Source organism: Rousettus aegyptiacus, unplaced genomic scaffold, assembly GCF_014176215.1.
Source record: "Rousettus aegyptiacus isolate mRouAeg1 unplaced genomic scaffold, mRouAeg1.p scaffold_m13_p_3, whole genome shotgun sequence".
Classification (NCBI taxonomy): Eukaryota; Metazoa; Chordata; class Mammalia; order Chiroptera; family Pteropodidae; genus Rousettus; species Rousettus aegyptiacus.
This window is the reverse complement of record NW_023416306.1, coordinates 145382647-145400958: the sequence shown is the minus strand read 5'-3', so window position 1 is coordinate 145400958 and position 18312 is coordinate 145382647. Positions and strand designations below refer to the sequence as shown.

Here is an 18312-nt window from a genome sequence, read left to right as displayed (position 1 = left end):
AGGCAAGAGTAACCTCCTGGCACTAAAGTCTGCATTTGGACAACCCTTTCCTTCCTTCTCTTCCTGCCAGCCTCTCTGTAGAATTGCTGTCTTGCTTTGCATATTGTCACCAGGCTGTGAGCTGTGTAACTGCAGGCCCTGCATCTTATTCACTTCTGTAGAACCGCACCTAGATGGGCCTTCCCACACAGTAGGCCCTCAAAAAATGCTGACTGAATTGAACAGAATTGATCTGTCAAATTTAATAAGTCCCCAAAGTGTAATTATTTTACTTTAATGACATCTGATCCATAGAAATCTGGGTTCACGAAATCAACAAATGAGAAAAGATAATTCATTTTGCTAAGTACACTTCATATATATCATCTTGTTGAACCTTCACAACTACCACGGGAGGTATCAGAACTTCCATTTCACAGGTAAGGAAATTCGGTTCACAGAAGACTGAAAACCAAGGTGAAATGAGCTGTAAGAAGCAGGGCTCAGATAAGAACCCAGGCTGTCTAATCCCAAAGCACATGCTCCTAACCACCAGGCTGAGGTGGGCTGAACGCCCATGTGCAATTTAGTACATCCCAGTTCCTGTGCTAGGGACTTTCTATATAACTGTCCAACATAACAACCATAATACTAATGTGCAGATATGAAAGAGAATCCAAGAAATGTTAACTGCTCAAAGTCACAGAGACATTAAGCAGTGTAGCTAGAGTGGAACCCAGTTCTTCTGATTTAGAGGTTCAAGATCTTGGAGTATTAAACAACTAGATTTGACCTGAAGGCAAAACTTTCAAACTTTGACGTTTTTGGAAGAAATTAAATGAAAAAAATAACCTATAGGAAATTATCTTTATATAATAGTACTCTAAGATTTAAAACATGATATTTATAGTTACTCTTATCTCTTTCCCAACTTTATTGTGCTATTACTCTAGCAAGACAAAATATTTTTAATTATATCATATTACATATCTAAAAATAAACATAGTAAGTATTATGAGAAAATATTTTAAATTATGATCCATGATTACCTCCCCATGCTTAAGATGTTCTTCAGGTGAAAAATCAAATATTTCTTTTGACAATAGGATAGTTTTGATTTTTGAAACTCTTTTCTCCATTGATTTTACTTCATTTTCAATAGCAACCACATCCTAGAATTTCAGAAACAAAAACACTCATGCAGTACATGTTATATGTTAATAATCTATAAAACACAATTTATTGCCATTTGTTCTGTTCTCATATTTAACCAAAATATATTTGTCATTTATATCTCTTAAAAACTAACCAAGCGCACAGATAATGTTGACTGTTTTCAATAAAAATTGTTATTCTATTAAGCACATACCACACTACAAAGCATTGCTTCCGCCTTGTTGAGTTAAAAATCCTCACTGGGCCAGTTTCCAGTTACTCATACTATGAAAACAAAAGTACAGATGCTCCTTGATTTACAATGAGGATATGTCCCTAATAAATTGAAAATATCATAAGTCGAAAATGCATTTAACAGACCTAAGGTACCAAACATCACAGCTTAGCCTAGCCTACCTTGACTGTGCTCCGAACCCTGACACTGGCCTACAGTTGGGCAAAATCATCTAAGACAATGAATACACTGTAGGACATCAGTTGTTTACCCTCGTAATTGTGTGGCTCCTAGGAACTGCAGCAGCAACACGAGAGAGAGTATTGCACTGCATATCACTAATCAGGAAAAGATTAAAATTCAAAATCTGAAGTATGGTTTCTACTGAATGCATATCTCTTTTGCACCATTGTAAAGTCAAAAAATCTTGAGTCAAACAATCTTAAGTTGGGGACTGTCTGTAGCATAATCTGAATTAATTTTTAAGTAAATTCTCAATTATCTGCAAACTCTAGATTTATCTTTGGAATGTGTTTAAACACTTGAATACAAGTGAGTCCAACATTTAAAAAATTCTCACCACTTTAAGTAAAATGATAAAGTCACCCTTGGGAAATGAACACACAAGGGGCTGGAAAAACTGATAGGATTTTCCAACAATAAGTTTGTTGCCATGCAAAGTGTGCCACTAAATTACCTTAGAACTTACTCAGATTAATTTAAACGATAGATCATTTGTCTAGCTGTTATTCTCTTATCAACGACAACCTCTAGAACGTGGCCAGCGGCCTTAAAATGAAAATGCTGCAATATGTGCTATAAAAACTACATATTAAAGTCCACTCACACTGTAAGAGGGCCTTTAAGACCTTTACTTTAGAGCTCAAGGAAGATGAACTATAGCAATAAAAAGGTACAGCTAATAATCAAGGGGAGAGAGAAAAAAAACTACATAAATATATACTGAGGGTTTCAAATTATAGCAGTTGGAACCATTCAACATAGGACAAACAACTTTGCAAGCAAGTGAAACAGTAAGTGCAGTAATTTTATTGTGATATCACCAAATTATTGAGGAAAAGTTAAATTATATTGAGATTATTTTCTGCACCTTATATTGAAAAAGGACATAAAAATATACAATGTATTTTAGACTAATTTCCATCAAAATTAGAGAAGCATTTAAAAACACTGGAATAAGCTTCGCTGACCAAGAGTATTGAACAATTACTATTCCTTTAAGTTACGTAAGTGCGGTGTAGGGACTGTAACTGAAAAACAAAGGTAAATAATTAAGACTAACTGTACCTGCCTTTGCTATGTGATTCCATCCTTAAATGCCTCACTCATTTCAAGCTAAAATAAATACAATTATTTAAAATCTAGCAGCTAGCACACAGTAGCTTCTCAATATGTATTTGCTATTGGTGAATGAAGACTTGGAAAGTTATGTTTAAATTCTCTCTGTACTAATCTATACCTTTAAATAAACAATATCTCTTCTCTGACAAAGAGAAATCACTGAGTTTATTGGATCGGGATTCTTCCCTTTAAATCGACCACTCCTGGACTGAGAATGGGAATATGATTTTTTATTATAGTTGCACTGTAGGTTGCAAAGTAAAATACAGTTTAAGAAATAAGAATATAAATGACAAAAAGGTACCAGATCAATGTGTCTTCATATAATTAGGAGTTGATTAGCAGTATAACTTTAACATAGTAAATGAAACATAAATTAGATATAAGAAGTCGCGTCTTTACAGCGCTAACTTACATCAGCTATTCGCTGAATCTGTGGCAGGCTCTCCATGATATTTTGTTGTAAAGCTACTACTCGACGATTTAACTCTTGTATGGACTGTGCCAAATCATCTGTTTCAAAAATTACTGACAAGTCTTCTAGATCAGTGAAAATTGAATGTAAAAGATTGTGCTTCTGTTCTGAATCTTCCAAAGCCATCTAGATAATGGGAAACAAGGCAGATGGGGGAAGAGAGAAACATTAAGATACTGAAAATTGATTAAAATTTAAATCAGAGAAAATTCTGTAACTCTGTATGGTGACAGATGTTCACTAGACTTATTGTGGTGATCATCTCACAAGATATACAAACATCTAACCATTATGGTGTACACCTGAAACTAATAAAACGTATGCCAGTTATACTATAATAAAAAAATTTTAAATTAGAGAAAATTTAACTTTCTCAACATTTCAAACTCCTGTTCATTTCCAGTTTTGTAATAATATGTTGAATGCTCTCTACGGTCATTGGTAGTGGATGACTTCAGAGAGTCTGCGATTTTGGTGGTCTAGCAGCCTGCTCCTCCAGCCATCTCTAACAAACCAGGAATACCTGGCCTGTAGTGCATCCCTCTGAAATTTGGAATTGGGGCCGACAAAGCCATTCACGCTATTTCCAATTGATTGGACTAATAATTTTGGAAAGGTGGGTGTGAGAGGAATAGATAAATGAAGAGGGCATGAGAAATGAAGAGGCAGCCCAGTGGCTCACCATTCCTGGTGCCAGTGTTCTCCTTAGGCCTTACCAGATAGTGCCACTGACTTCAAGGAGACATCACCATAGCTTGAGATGACTTGAACAATGCAATACTAAAAGAGCTCTGTCTAATAAAACCGAATGAAAAATTATCTACTTTTTGAATTTCTTAGACATTCCTTATAATTTCTTTCTTTTTTCTTTTAATAATTACAATGTATCAATCTTCAGATTTAAGATTTCAAAATACCTTAGCTACCTATCGGAAATGTTCAACTTGCTATGTAGTCTCAAATAATTCCATACAAAATAACTGACTTGAGAAAGTGCACTTACTTGTGCAAATAGAACTCTAGTCATTAAGTCTCTAAAATTAATCGGGTTATTTAGAATTCTGTAATGGCCTTTTTCAAAAATCCTAGAAGGAGAAAACTTTAAGGAAAACAAAACCTAAAACCGATGTTTTTACCAATAATATTATTTATAACAACATCAAAATACATGAAATACTCAGGAATAAATTTAACAATTTATATGAAAGACTTGTAGACTGAAGACTATAAAACACTGCTAAAAAATAAAAATAAAAAATAGGTATGTCATGTTCCTAGATTTGAACAGCCAATACAGTTAAGATGTCAATTCTCAACAAATTAATCTCCAGAATTAATGCAATCACACTCAGAATTCCAACAAACCTCACACTGATACTGACAAGCCGATTCTAAGATTCATATGAAAATCCAGATTAGCCAAAACAAATTTGAAAAAGAATGCATGCTACCTGATTTTAAGACATACTATAAAGCTAAGTAATCAAGATTGTGTCATATTGGTGAATAAGCAGAGACATAGATTAATAAAATATATGAGAGAGCTCAGAAATAGACCCAAAAGGGACCAAAGTAATTCAATGGTGTTTTTTCAACAAATGGTGCTAGAATAATTAGATACCCCCATAGAAAAAAATAAACCTTGATTCTCACTTCATACCATATACAAAAATTAACTTCCTTGAAATGGATCATAAGACCTAAAAGTAACAGTTAAAGCTGTAAAATTTCTAGAAGAAAAAATAGGAAGAAATCCTTGTGACTTTGGGTTAAAGATTTCTTAGATATAACACAAAAGACTCATAAAAGAAAAATATTGAAATTGTACTTCAAAAAATTAATAACATTTTCTCTTTGATAGACAATATTGAGAGAATGAAAAGACAAGCCACAGACTGGAAAAAAATATTTGTAAATCATTTACCTAAAAAATGACTGGTTTTTAGGGTATTTTATAAATAACTCTTACAACTTAATAATAAAAAGACTAATTAAAAATAGGCAATAAAAAAATTGAAATGACACTTCAAAAAATAAGTGCACAAATAACAACACACGAATAAATGCTCAAATAAATAAATCATTAGTCATTAGAGAAACATAGTTTAAATCACAATGAGATAACACCACATCACTAGAATGGTGAAAATTTAAAAGACAATATCATGTGCAAGCCAGAATAAAGAGCAATTGGAACTCACATTGCCAGTGGGAATAAAAAGTGGTACAGCCATTTTGGAAAAACAATTTGGCAGTTTCTTATCTAGTTAAATATTTACCATAAAAGCCAGCTATCATACTCGTTGATATTTACCAGATGAAATGACATGAAAATGTATACAAGGATCTGTATATGAGTGTTCAGAGCAGCTTTGCTCATAATGGTCTGTGGTAGGCAGCCGTAATCCTCACTTCCTGGTACTCATGCCCTTATCATGAGCTCCCTTGAATGTAAGCTGGGCTAATTAATTTCTAATATGATATGGCACGAAGTAATGTAGTGTCATTTCCAAGATTAGATTACAAAAAAGACGATTTGTCTTGGGAACACTCTCTTTTTAATTGTTTATGGAGAGGGAAGCCAGCCTCCATGTCATGAGGCAGCCTCGTGGGGAGGCCCACATTTTTTCCCCCCGTAATGGAAGTGGATCTTCTGATGCCTGCCAAATGCCAAGTGAATGAGCTTGAATGTGTATCCTGTCTCCTCCCTCACCCTAACTGAAACTTCAGATAAGACCACAGCCTTGGCCGACATCTTGACTGCATTCTCATAAGAGACCTTGAGCCGGAAGTACTTAGCTATGCCTGGATTCTTGACCCACCTTAACTGTGAGGTAATAAATGTTTGTTGTTTTAAGCTGCTAACTTTTGGAGTAATGTGTTACACAGCAAGAGATACTGTATATATAGCCCAAAACTTGAAACAACCCAAAAGGCTATTAACTGGTGAAGGCATAAACACATTGCATATTTCCATAAATGTAATACTATTCGGTAATCAAAAGAACTAACTACCTATAAATGTAATGACCTAGATGAATCTCAGAAACTAAGTAAAAGCAGTCAGGTACTATAAACTACAGACAGTATGATTCTATTTACAAAATAGTGTAGAAAAGGCAAGACCATACTAATAAAATGCAGTGAGTAAGTGGTTATGTAGGGCTAAGGAGAGTCGAAACAGGAATGACTGCAAAGGAACGTGAGAAAACTTTTTGGGGTGATGTGAAATATCCCTTATATTGATGATAGTGGTGATGGTGGTTACACCAATTGTATACCTTTATCAAAACTCTTCTAACTGTACACTTAAAACAGGTATATTATACTACATGTAAATTATACCTCAATGAAGCTGATTAAAAAAATAAGCTGTTTTCCTGTTTTTATGATGACAATTTATGTTGCAATGATTCTTAATTATAACAGCAATCTTTGGTTATAAACAGCACCTTTAGGTCATAAAAATCTATTTTAACAAATCCAAACTAGATAAAAGGTTAGAGTGCAATAAAAATAGACATTTTAAAGCTTAGTTGAGAGTTTTGATGATTTAAGAATCATTTTAAAAATCAGTGCCCGGTAATGCTAAAAAAATGTAAAACAGTATCCTAAAAATAAGGACAAAATGGGGCACTCACACATATGACGAGTTATTTGAGACTTATTTGCCATTGTGGGGGATTTAATAGGATACATTCTGTAGAAAATTAGCCTGCATCTCCCCTTGTCTCTATTTGAATCTAGCTCAAAGAGTTCTACTCAGCTCTAGCTCACCATCACCAGCAAATTAGGATGTCCTGAAAAGTTTGAGATGCTTTCACACTTTTACATTTACGTCAGTAGAAGGTAGCAAAGTCCAACTGCTTTTGCTTGAGTTCACACTTGTATGATTTTTTTTATATAAAAAAAAAACCTTATAATAAACATTTGAGGAAAAAAAGCATCATTTCTCTCTTCTGTCTTTGTAAACTCTGAAAATGGTGAAAACTACAGGCAATTTAAAATAAAGGAGGATGTGGAAAGTCAACACAAGAGATTGGGGCAGAAATCACAGGACAGGGGAAGAAAAGAAACAAATGGGTGAAAATGCAACATCTTTAGAACTGTTACTACAGGGAAAAAAATATGCCAACAAATCCCAAACATCAGGGAGATATGAAGTCAACAGTTGTTCACTTAGGAACACACTGTGCTATTCTAAAGATATAAAAAGGAGTTGGATCAACTTTGTGGTCTAATTACTCTAAAAACTGTTACAAAATAAACCTTTTCCTAAATGATTCTTCTCATGGCTGAATAGTACAATAAAAGGGAAATGTGCCTTTCTCAGTAAAACAAGCCCATACTAGGCTTCTGGAAGATTTCCGGCAGTCAAGGCCCCACACAGATAGAAGCTTTCATTTGTTGTCTTTATGAGCTAGTGTGGAGAGACGGGGCCGCTGAGGAGTACCAGGAAGGACGGGAAATTTGGAATCATGGTGTGCTAGACCTGGAGGAACCATAGATTAGTTTTCTAATGCTGTGTAACTAATTGCTACAAATTTAGCAGCTTAAAATGAAACAAATTTATTATCTTGTAGGAACCAGGGCTCAGGAGTCCAGGCCCAGATTAGGTGGATCCTCTGCTGAGGCTGCAAACAAGGTACCATCCAGAGCACGGGTTTCCCTTACAAGTTCACTCAGAATTCAGTTGTAGGACTGAGATCCCAGTTTTCTTGCTGGCTGTTGACTGGGGTCACTCTCAGCATCTTGGGGACCACTCCGGGACCCCGGCCCCATGGCACTCTCATAATACGGCAAGAATCTCTCTCCAGTCTGCTACCAGGGAGTCTTACAATCACATAACCACGAGTAATCATGTATTCATGGGAGTGACTATCCCATTACTTTAGTCATATAATAATGTAACCTATTTAATATAGTGACTGTCTCATCACATACTTATATTCCTGCCCACATTCAAGAGGAAGACAATATATGGGTCATCATGTACATTAGGGGACAAGAATGTTGGCAGCCATCTTAGAATTCTGCCAACTGAAACCATCAACACCGTTCAGTGCAACATTCTTACTTCATAGATGGGGGAACTGAGGCCCATAGAGGATACCCAAAAAGTCACGGAGTGGTTATCCAGACAGAAAGAACAAGATCCTGGTCTCCGAAATCCCTGTCTAGACTCTGTCACTCTTCTAAATTTCCTTCTGCCATCAGTATGGTTGGAGACAAAAGTGAATTTTCAGGAAAAAAGAGGGTGGAGGAAGCACAATGGTGGTTAGTAAAGTCACTGATCATAGATTCTATGACACCCAAGAAACACTGAAAGAGCACTTACCTGAAGGGTGCTAGCGTGGTGACTCAGTGTTTTTGAAGAGTCATGGTCAGCAGGATTAGCCAGCAAACGACTGGTATTTTCTATCCAAGCTTCAGTGTTCTTCAAAAGATCATGGTATTCCTCCATCTTGATTGTGGCCTGTGAAAGAGAGGTGGTACCAAACTTGGTCTGACCGATGGCTCTACTTGAGTCGAATGATTCTTGAATGAAGAATTCGTTGTTGTTGTTGTTGTTGCTGTGACAGTGGTACATGAGGCCTAGCAGGGCTCTACTCCCCATGGCTGGGGCCACCCGCTCCGGTCTTGATCTTTTCAACTTTTAAGACTAATCTGACCATGGCTGGAAAGGACTTAATGAAGTTCTACCCCAAAACTACAGGCCTTAGCAAAGGACGTGAGTTTAGCCTTGCAACTAGTCTGGTTCCCATTTCACACTTCATTCTGAAAACTGGATGTGTATTTTGTCCTCCTGGGCAGGGCATCGTCCTACAATATCCCAGTTCCTCTGAGACTAGGATCCTACCTAATTTTTGTCAGATCCATGTACCACTCACCTACCATGACCCTGACTTAGAAGGAAAAAGAGAGGTGTCTCTTCTGAATGATATTCGTTCTTGTTGCTGGCCCCTTCCCTGGACTGCTGAGATCACTCGCTGGAAATGCCCTGTTGTGGTCTGCCTGCCGAAGGTCCTCTTCCTGAAGACTCTCCCACCTGCGCCTACAGTGATAACTGTCCCCTCGGCACCCACTTAAATCTATCGTGTGGCTCTGGTTTCAAGTCCTAAACTGGGAATTTGAGGGAAACTGGCTGTCTCTGAATATATATTTTTGTTTTGTTTTAAACCCATCTCAATACCACCACAGGCTATGTGTAGTTATCACACCTTATTTAGCTGTGAAGTTCTCGATTCTGCTCTCTGCGATACTTGCTGATACTGCTGGAAAGGAACCATCAAGTTATCCATCCATTCTTGAGCCTGTCCTGGATCCTGTTCAACAACGTCCTGAACTTCAGAATCCAGCTCATTTAGCTTAGAATGCCAGAAATCTAGCTCATCCCACATTTTCTGGAAAAGGAAATCATAAGTCAATTTGAATGCAGATGCCATGGTTTATTGTATTAATTCCTAGTTTTCCCATGGTATTTGCACTTGCAAAACAACATGACAACAGTTATTCGCTTATGCTCAGCAACTACTATGAAACTGAAAAACACTTTTTCTGAAGTCTCTTAACTCTAACCATATTCATTTCATTACAAATTAGCTATAAGGGAACAGAAAGTCACGGACATTTCCACAGATGAATGGCACCAAACAAGGTCAATGTAACCCTAATATTTTAAGAGTGATGAGTTAACATTATGTTTAAAAGGGACTCCGGTTAATACTTAAACCTATTTGGACTACTACGTACACATACTGAATCTAGAAGATAATTTTAAGTAAGTGCAAAAATAAAACCAGTAAAAAGAAAGTATCTGCTCGAACTCAGGATTAATGCAGTGGCAGAAAATTCTAGCCACAAGTCTTAGTAGCAACAGCTTTTGGCTCAAGAAACTAATATGTTGTCTGGGCAGAGAACATGTCAAAGGTAAAATATTTAATTCTTACTTAGTATTTGCTTTAGAACATAATTCCTAGAAATGGGAAACGCTGACTGGCTAAATTAGGTTCCTATGCTTATTAAAAAGAGTCCAAGATTTTATCCAACAGTAAACCATTTTCTGACCTATTTTTAAAAGTCTCAATTCATATTAGAATATTTCCTTAAAACATAGTAGAATAAGAATGCTTTCCATATGCAGGTGTTTACTTGGGAGTTAAGAGATGGAATATTATGTCTATGTACAGTTTTACCTAAGACTTTATTTCCTATGACAATTCACAGGGAAATAAAGTTAGAATTTCTATTTTCCCATATCCCCTTACAGTCTAAAGAAAATCTGCTAATAGTATTCAAACCCTATTTTGTTTTTGTTATGGTACTTATATTTGGCTATCAGAGTATTTTTTATTTTTCAATTATAGTTGATATATCTTATTGAAATATTTTTTAATCAAGTAAGTTTCATAAATGTTCCATATTATATTCCCAATATTATTTCACTTTAGAAAACCAAAGACTGAGAAATGCTCCAACACAGAAACATATTACCCTGTGTTTTTTACATTTATATTTATGCATTTATAATATATATATTTTTTTCATTTATAATATTTTTATATCAGTCTTCCCAAGATAATATCCTTCCTCCACTTGTGAAAAGGCTAGTTTACAATTATAAGCTGTCAGGGGTTTGGGTCTATTCCCATGATGGACAAACTGAGATCAATTCTTAAATGAAATCTTCACCAAGCCTCTGCAGGTGACACTCTCAGTAAGGGTGGCCCTGTGGGTCTGAGTTCGGATGTCTGCAGTTCAGATTAATACAAAGATCACATTCTATGATGACTGACAACTGTGAATACCAAATGCTGAAGAAACTTAAAGGAGAATGTTACTTTCTTTACCTTTTGAATTTCTTGAGCTTTCTCAATATTTTTGCTTTTCTGCTGCAACATCTTCTCAACATTACGAAGCCCACTGTTAATTTCGTCTATTTTTCTAGTCATTGCATATGATGGTGAATTTTTCAAGACTTCATTGCTAATCTGTTACAACAGGACAAAGACAATATTTGGTTCAGACAAGTTTTACACACTCTAGTCGTGGGTCCACATGATAAAAAAGGTAGTCACACTGTTAAGTGCTTTAATTATAAAAAATCTTTTAAGGGTTCTGGGAAAAATTCCAAACCATGCTGGCTAATGCATTAATGAGAGGGTGCATTAGCAACACTAGGAAATGGCAGTTGTGCTGATGTGATCTTTTAAATACAATATTAAAAAAAAAAAATTGTTGAACGTAATCCACGGTATGAACTACAGATACGTGCTGTCTTAGGAAAAACTGCTGAGTGGACTGCTTGAAATATACCCAATGAAAGATATGAAAAATTCCTGGCAGATAAATAATTTATTATATAGTCTCTTTACTTTATAAGAAAATCTTCTCCACACAATGGTTTTCAAAATAACCAAACTTATTCTCAAGCCAACTTTTACAAAAATGTAATTCCCACTTTACTATTCATTTGAGTGAAATAATCTTCTAAAATGAGCTATTATTTGAGGATGCACAAAACTTAGTTTGCTCAGTGTGAATGTTTCTAGTGTATTTTTGTCATAGCAATCAGAAATCTAGCTGCTGAATGGTGTAATTTTTTTATCTGAATGAAAATTTTAAAAAAGGTTATCTCCAGAAAATAACTTAAGCTAGGAAAGATAATAAGTGAATGTTAATGTCTCATTTTTCAAATACCTGATTAGTTTGTTTAGGCTATGTTGATAAGGTTTTCTTCAAGCAGCCACTAAATAACCAAATAATACTTTGTGCTTTTATATAATCCTTTAACTCTGTTAAAACCACTGGTATCTGTGTAACCATTGAGATTACAATGTTTCATTGCAGATAGTATACAGATAAAGAAAACTAAACACAGGCTAAATGACTTGCTTAAGGTCACATATCTTGTTAGTGGTTGAACTTGTCCCTAGAAGCCCCAAGTCACCAGACTCCAGAGTCCCAGGCTCTTTTCATGACATCAAGCTGCAGATAATTTTACAAAATGTTTTTATTTTACAGACCATACCATAGTCAAAAGTTTTAGGAAAAAGAAAATTTAATCCTGTATTGGACTTTTTATTGCTATGTAACAAATTACCACAAAAAGAAGCTTTCTGCCATTTAGGAAGGTATTCTCCTGGCAGAAATGCATATCATTTAAGAACATTAGGAAAAAATTGTGATTTAGGAAAAGTAAGCCATCACCTGAATTATACAGAACGGTACTGCCTGTGGCCTGGATCCTTTAGATACATCACACATTGAAAATCAGTTGCTGTTTGTTACAAATATATAAGTTAGAGTTGAAATTTTCAATCTTAAATTTAAAAGATGAATTTTGATTACTAATTCACTTTGTCAGGTATTTTCACATGAAGCATTCACAAAAACAAATTTAGTTTCTGTCAAAACATTTAATGTTCTCTTAAAATAAAATCAATATAGTACATGAGTCTTGAGAAAGTACCTCATAATCAATTTTCTTGTAATGTTAAATCAATGAGATTTCTTATAAAAATATATTAGGAGTTAACACGTATTTTTTTTTTTTAACATGGGTTAGATTTTCCTAAGAAACCTGTCACAGAAGTAAACTAAATGTGAAATATATTTTGTGTGTGTGCATTTAATATCTATTTTATGTACTAAGTATTATAGGTTTTAAAGGCAACACAAAAATCCTTCTGTGGATGCTGGACCAAGTAGAATTTTGTTCTGCTGGATCTGGGTTGCCTTTTTTACAATTCAGTAAAATTGTCTTGCTAAAGTCCTCTCAGTCTCCCATACTATGAAACATTTTCCACTATTTCTTCTTACCTGGACTTCTAGGTATAAAGATTTGTCTATGTATAATTTGTAAGAATTGTGCTACGCCATCATCGTTAAAAGATATTGTGTGTTAAATGCTATCCCTAGGGAGTTGTGAAATGTGTATTTTTACTGCCCTTGGTTGCTACTCCAAAATGTTCACAGGAAATATGTTTTAAAGCAAAGTATTATTCATGTCCGAAATTCTAAAGTGAATTTTCAGTTAAAAAAAAAAAAAGTAAAAGATAATGTACAATTATTTTTAAATGCAAGAGAAGAAAAACTAATCATCTTGACAACTAAAAATAAACAGATTACCTAATTCTGTTTTCTATGTGACTTGTTGAGAGCAATTTCATCTCAGTATTCAACACACAAAATTAACAACTAAACTCTATAAAAACAATTATAGCTGGAATCGGAGCAAATGAAAATATGATATTAAATAATATTTTTCTTTTCATTCAACTTCATAAATAATAACACCACTACAAACATTATTATTACCTTCTCATCTACGTCTTCTAAAGCTTTTCTGCATTCTTCCGCCTGGGATTCAATCTCTGCGGGAACTATGGTGTACATTTCAGTATACTTGATTCGGAGTTTTTCCATAATATTTTCGAAAGTTAGCTTCCCTTTCTTAAAAATGCTTTGAAGCTCCTAAAAACATCAAGAGAGTTTCAATACTCACAAGATGAGGGAAAAGTTTAACACTAAAAATGAAATCAAGCTTTCTAGCACATCCTTATGATTTAAATGAGCAAATTTTGCATGACAAAACCCCACTTTTGATACACGCTGATTAAGCCTGAGAGATACTCAGTCTGGTCAGATGATGCTAATTTGTAAGAAATAAACTTGATATCTCTTCAGAGTGTCAAACCATTGTTCTTAAAAAGACATTACAACATCTCTTGCTTCTAAAGTACCTCTAAGACTTAACTGTATCTCAGTTACTGTCTTGATCTAAAAAGCTGCAAGTAGCAAAAAGTTTCAAAGAAGTTTTTGTTGTTGTTGTTATTAACTTGTTGCTATTTCTGCTTCTTCCTACATTATCATCACAATAATTCAAGGCCACTAAAAGCCCTATGCTTGAAGCTGAAGTGTCTGCTTTCATGTAATTAGACAGCCCAGCAGAGTTCGACTTCTTTCAAAAAGGAGGGTTCCAGTTCCATGCAAAGAATGCGGGTTTCAGGAGATAAAAGAAACCTGAACAAACAGTCTATTAGTTGTGGCCTAGAAACCATATCTGATCTACGTTCTCTTGCACTAATTATAAAGGAGAAACTCATTTGTTTGGGAAAGTTTCCCAAAGATCAAGTGGAAAAATACTTCTTGACTTTGCTGTGGCTTTTTGGGGTTTGCTTTGTTTTTACAGTAGCTGCTCAGTAGCATTATTTGTGTTAATGGACAGTCACCACACTGAAGAATGATCACAATTTTGAACGATTCCATGATGTGATACTGTTTTCCTTTTCTTAACCCTCATAGAGAACAAATCTGGAGAGAAAGCTAAAGAACAATGCCACTCAGACAAAAGTGGGGTTTGAGGTACAGTGTCATCATCCTATTTTCCCTAGACCTAGTCTGGGAGTACAGGTCTTCATTCAGTGCTACATAGAGGGCTTCCGAAAGAAGACTGCTGTGAGGGGGGATAAGTTTCCTTTTCTAACAGTGATAACCAAAAACTCTGGTTAACAATGGCATGCAACTTTCGAATAACTTCCTAATGTCAATTTGTCTGTTACTATTGGACTGAAATGAAAAGAGATCATTCTGGGGGTAAGGGGGTGGGGTGGTGGAGGGGAAGAGTTCCCAAATGACACAGGGGCACGAGCATAGTCCCTGTGATACTGTGATATTAATGATATATATAGACATTTATAGATATAGATATTGGTCTTCATCACTGGTTATTGGGACAGCTTCTAAAACTCTTGGAATTTCCTGGATAGGGCTGAGAAAAGTATCTTTTGTTATTTATAACAACACTTGGGGGGGGGGGGGTCCAAGATAGCTTCAGGACAGGGGATGATTACCAGAGGAACCAATCACTTGATTACAGAAAGGAGAGATTGGCTGGAGGGTGAGTTAGTCACCAATGGACAATAATTCAGCCAATCATGCCTACATCGGGAACCTCCATAAAATCCCCTAAACAATGAGGTTTGGAGAGCTCTGGAGTGAACACATCAAGGTACATACTCATCGAGGGCACGAAGGCTCCGTATCCCTTTCCCTATATTTTACCCTAAACATCTCTTCCATTTGGCTCTTCCTGAGTTGTATCCTTTATAACAAATCAGTAATAATAAGTAAAGCTCTTTCCCAACTTCTGTGAGCCATTCTAGCAAATTATGGAACCTGGGGGGAGGGAGTTTGTGGGAACCCCTGATTTACAGCCTACCAAGTCAGAAGTACCAGAAGCCTGGAACTGATTGATCATTGGCGTCTGAGGTGGAGTAGTCTCGTGGGACTGAGCCCTTAACCAGGGGGCGGGGGGGGGGGGGGACAGGGGAGGTAGGCTGTCCTCCGTGCTAACTCCTGGCGGTTAGTGTCGGAATTACATTGAATTTTAGGACATTCAGTTGGTATCCGGGGTGTTGGAAATAGGTTGGTGTGGGGAAAAAAAACAACATGTATGTGGTGTCAAGTGTTGTAAGTAAAAACAGTTCTACCCTATCAATCAGAAGTAAGATATTACATCTTACTGAAGTGAGTTATCTAATGTGCTACTCTACAGCGGTCTGAGGCCCTGGTCCAACAAACACACTTAACGTGTGGTTGAAGAAGGGATGCTTGGTCCAGACTGGCCTACTTTGCAACCTGGTCTCAACCGTGCTCTTTGCTCTCTAACCACACTGATCTTTCGTGGCTCTGCCCACACCATGCATGGGGCCTTCGGGAGTGCTTTCCTCTCTCTTGGACCATTCCCTCCTCTCAAGACATTGACCTACCTCTGTACTAAGGACTCTGGATTCAAGACGGCCTGTATCGGCCACATTCACCACTTCGTTTCTCACTTACCTCAAACTGTTCTGCCTTTTCTGGGTGGTCTTGTAATTCCATATTTTGGAAAGAAGCTGTGGTCTGTTGAAATAGATTCTTCAGAGTAATTATTTCTTTTGTGAAAGAATGTCTTTCTTGGATTTCATTCTGAATCAATTCCTTACTTTTTTGAGCTTTCTGGAAAAGACTAAAATATGGTATCAAAATAACTTTGTTCATCTATCCCACTCTTTTGTGAAATACTTTTATTTCAGCAATTAACACGATATCCGCATAGCTCACAAAAGATCTTTTTCCTGAGAAAAAAGCACTAGTTTCAATGATTTAAATACTGCATATATAAATATATATCAAATTCCATCAATCAAAAACCTTTCCAAAACTTTCACCCAAAAAATCCTCTTTTCACACTTTACATAACATTTGCCAACTCCTCTTTTTCTTCATGTAATCTTTGTGTTCCACTGAACTGACTTAGAGATGTGAATGAAGACATGAGTGGGTTCTCAGTGAGAGACAGACGACCCAGCAGACTTTACATCCTAGCTGATCCCATTTACTGGAGATGTACCCATCATATTAATAGAGGAGTTTACGTGGGTAAAACCTTTCCTGAGAGCTATTAGGTAAGTATCTCTAGCTGTAAATTATAGTCTTTGACCCAATAATTCTGCTTCTCAGCATCTTTCTCAATGAATTAATCACAGATGCAGATAGAGCTTTTGGTCTAAGAATATTCATTGTAGTGCTTTATAAGAGTAAAAAAAAAATTGTATATAATTTAAAGGTTCTTTATTAGGAGCTAGTTCAAAAAATTATGACATATCCACAAGGGAAAATATTATGCAGCTATGTTTTAAGGAGCATTTTATGGCAAAGGAAAATAAACATGATATGCTGATTAAAAAAAATCAGAAAAAAAACAGTATATTACTATGTTTACAATTTGTTTAAAAATATAATCACGGTAAAAAAGGATGAGAAAAAAGTGACTGGCAGTGGTTGTTGCTGAGTGGCAAAATTAGAGATGGGTTTTATATTAATCTTTATAATTTTCTCTATTCTCTAAACTTCCTATAATAAATATGTATTGCTAAATTAGAAAAAAGAAAACAGAAAAAAAACTGAAGTGTATTCACCCTCAGTAATACAAAGAAGAACGTGAGCTTGTTTAAATGATCATTATTAATCTTTTCCATCCCTTTTATACCTCGGTGTTGATTCGACTCGATTCTGTCACATCATTTGTGATTATTCTATAATATTTTTATGTGCTTGACATTCAGCATTTTCTCAATTTTAAACTTGAGTCGTCAAGCATGTTTCTTAAGTTTTTCATAAATCTTACTTATCGCATCGTCCTTGCATTGATGTAATCTCTTGAAATGCGGGAACGGTTTCCACAGCAGCTGAGCTTTCGGGAGCATTCCGGATGCTTTTAATACGCTGAAGGAGCAGGGTCAGTAACAGCTGCTGCTTCTCCACATTCTCTTCATATTGGCTTAAACAGTCTAGTATCTCAGAGAGCTCCTCTGTGGTGGATGCTTCTTTTGTTTTGGAAATTTCAGGGAGTTCTTCTTGAAGATTATCTAAAATAATTGCTTCTCGTTCAATCTAGTTCAACAAACAAAAACAAGAGAACGAAAATAAGTAAAATACACTCTTTCCATTTCAGGACTGGAAAACATGCCTTGGCAACCATAATGTTTGTATACCGGCTCTCCAAAAAGCACCTGATGCCATACCTACTTCGAAGTAATAATACGTGTCTTTTTATAGCTGGAATATTGTACCTCCATGATCAGAATCCCATAGTTCCCAGCTACTGATCATGTAGATGTGTGATTAAAATGAAGCACTGCTGTTATGAGCTAAAGGAAACGCTGTTGAATATTTTTATAAGTAATTTCTTTCCCTTTCAGATTTTAGTTGCATAAAGCGACTATTTATTTCTCCTGAGATAGCCATAAGGTACTTAGAATGAGCTTCACCAAACTGCATCTACTAAGTATGAGACATTAGAAAGCTACTGGACAATTTTTCTACATCTCTTTTCTTTTACATCCCCTCCCAATAAACTCAAAAAAAGTAAGTCCAGTATGTCCTCATTACCCTGACATCTACGCCAATGGGAAAGCAGCCCAAATTACTGAACTAATCATGTACTTATTGACAGATATGCACAGAACCCCAAAATACATTACTTACTACATCACATAATGGAAAAAAAATTGGAGTCTAGCAGCACTGAACTCAGAATGAAGACAGAAAATGAGATCCC

General features: G+C 35.8%; 1 protein-coding gene across 17 annotated transcripts in view; it reads right to left on the bottom strand.

Annotated features, from left to right (window-relative positions):
- The window catches only part of SYNE2 (spectrin repeat containing nuclear envelope protein 2), a 272956-nt gene that overhangs the window by 99846 nt on the left and 154798 nt on the right, over window positions 1-18312 (bottom strand). For all 17 annotated transcript variants that reach the window (XM_036238293.1, XM_036238291.1, XM_036238296.1 and 14 more), the window contains 8 exons: window positions 17380-17645; window positions 16050-16218; window positions 13527-13682; window positions 11057-11197; window positions 9428-9610; window positions 8545-8682; window positions 3147-3332; window positions 1029-1151 (listed from right to left, as the gene is read on the bottom strand). In XM_036238293.1, the coding sequence (XP_036094186.1) occupies window positions 1029-1151; window positions 3147-3332; window positions 8545-8682; window positions 9428-9610; window positions 11057-11197; window positions 13527-13682; window positions 16050-16218; window positions 17380-17645 (1362 nt within the window). The remainder of the gene's footprint in view (window positions 1-1028; window positions 1152-3146; window positions 3333-8544; window positions 8683-9427; window positions 9611-11056; window positions 11198-13526; window positions 13683-16049; window positions 16219-17379; window positions 17646-18312) is intronic.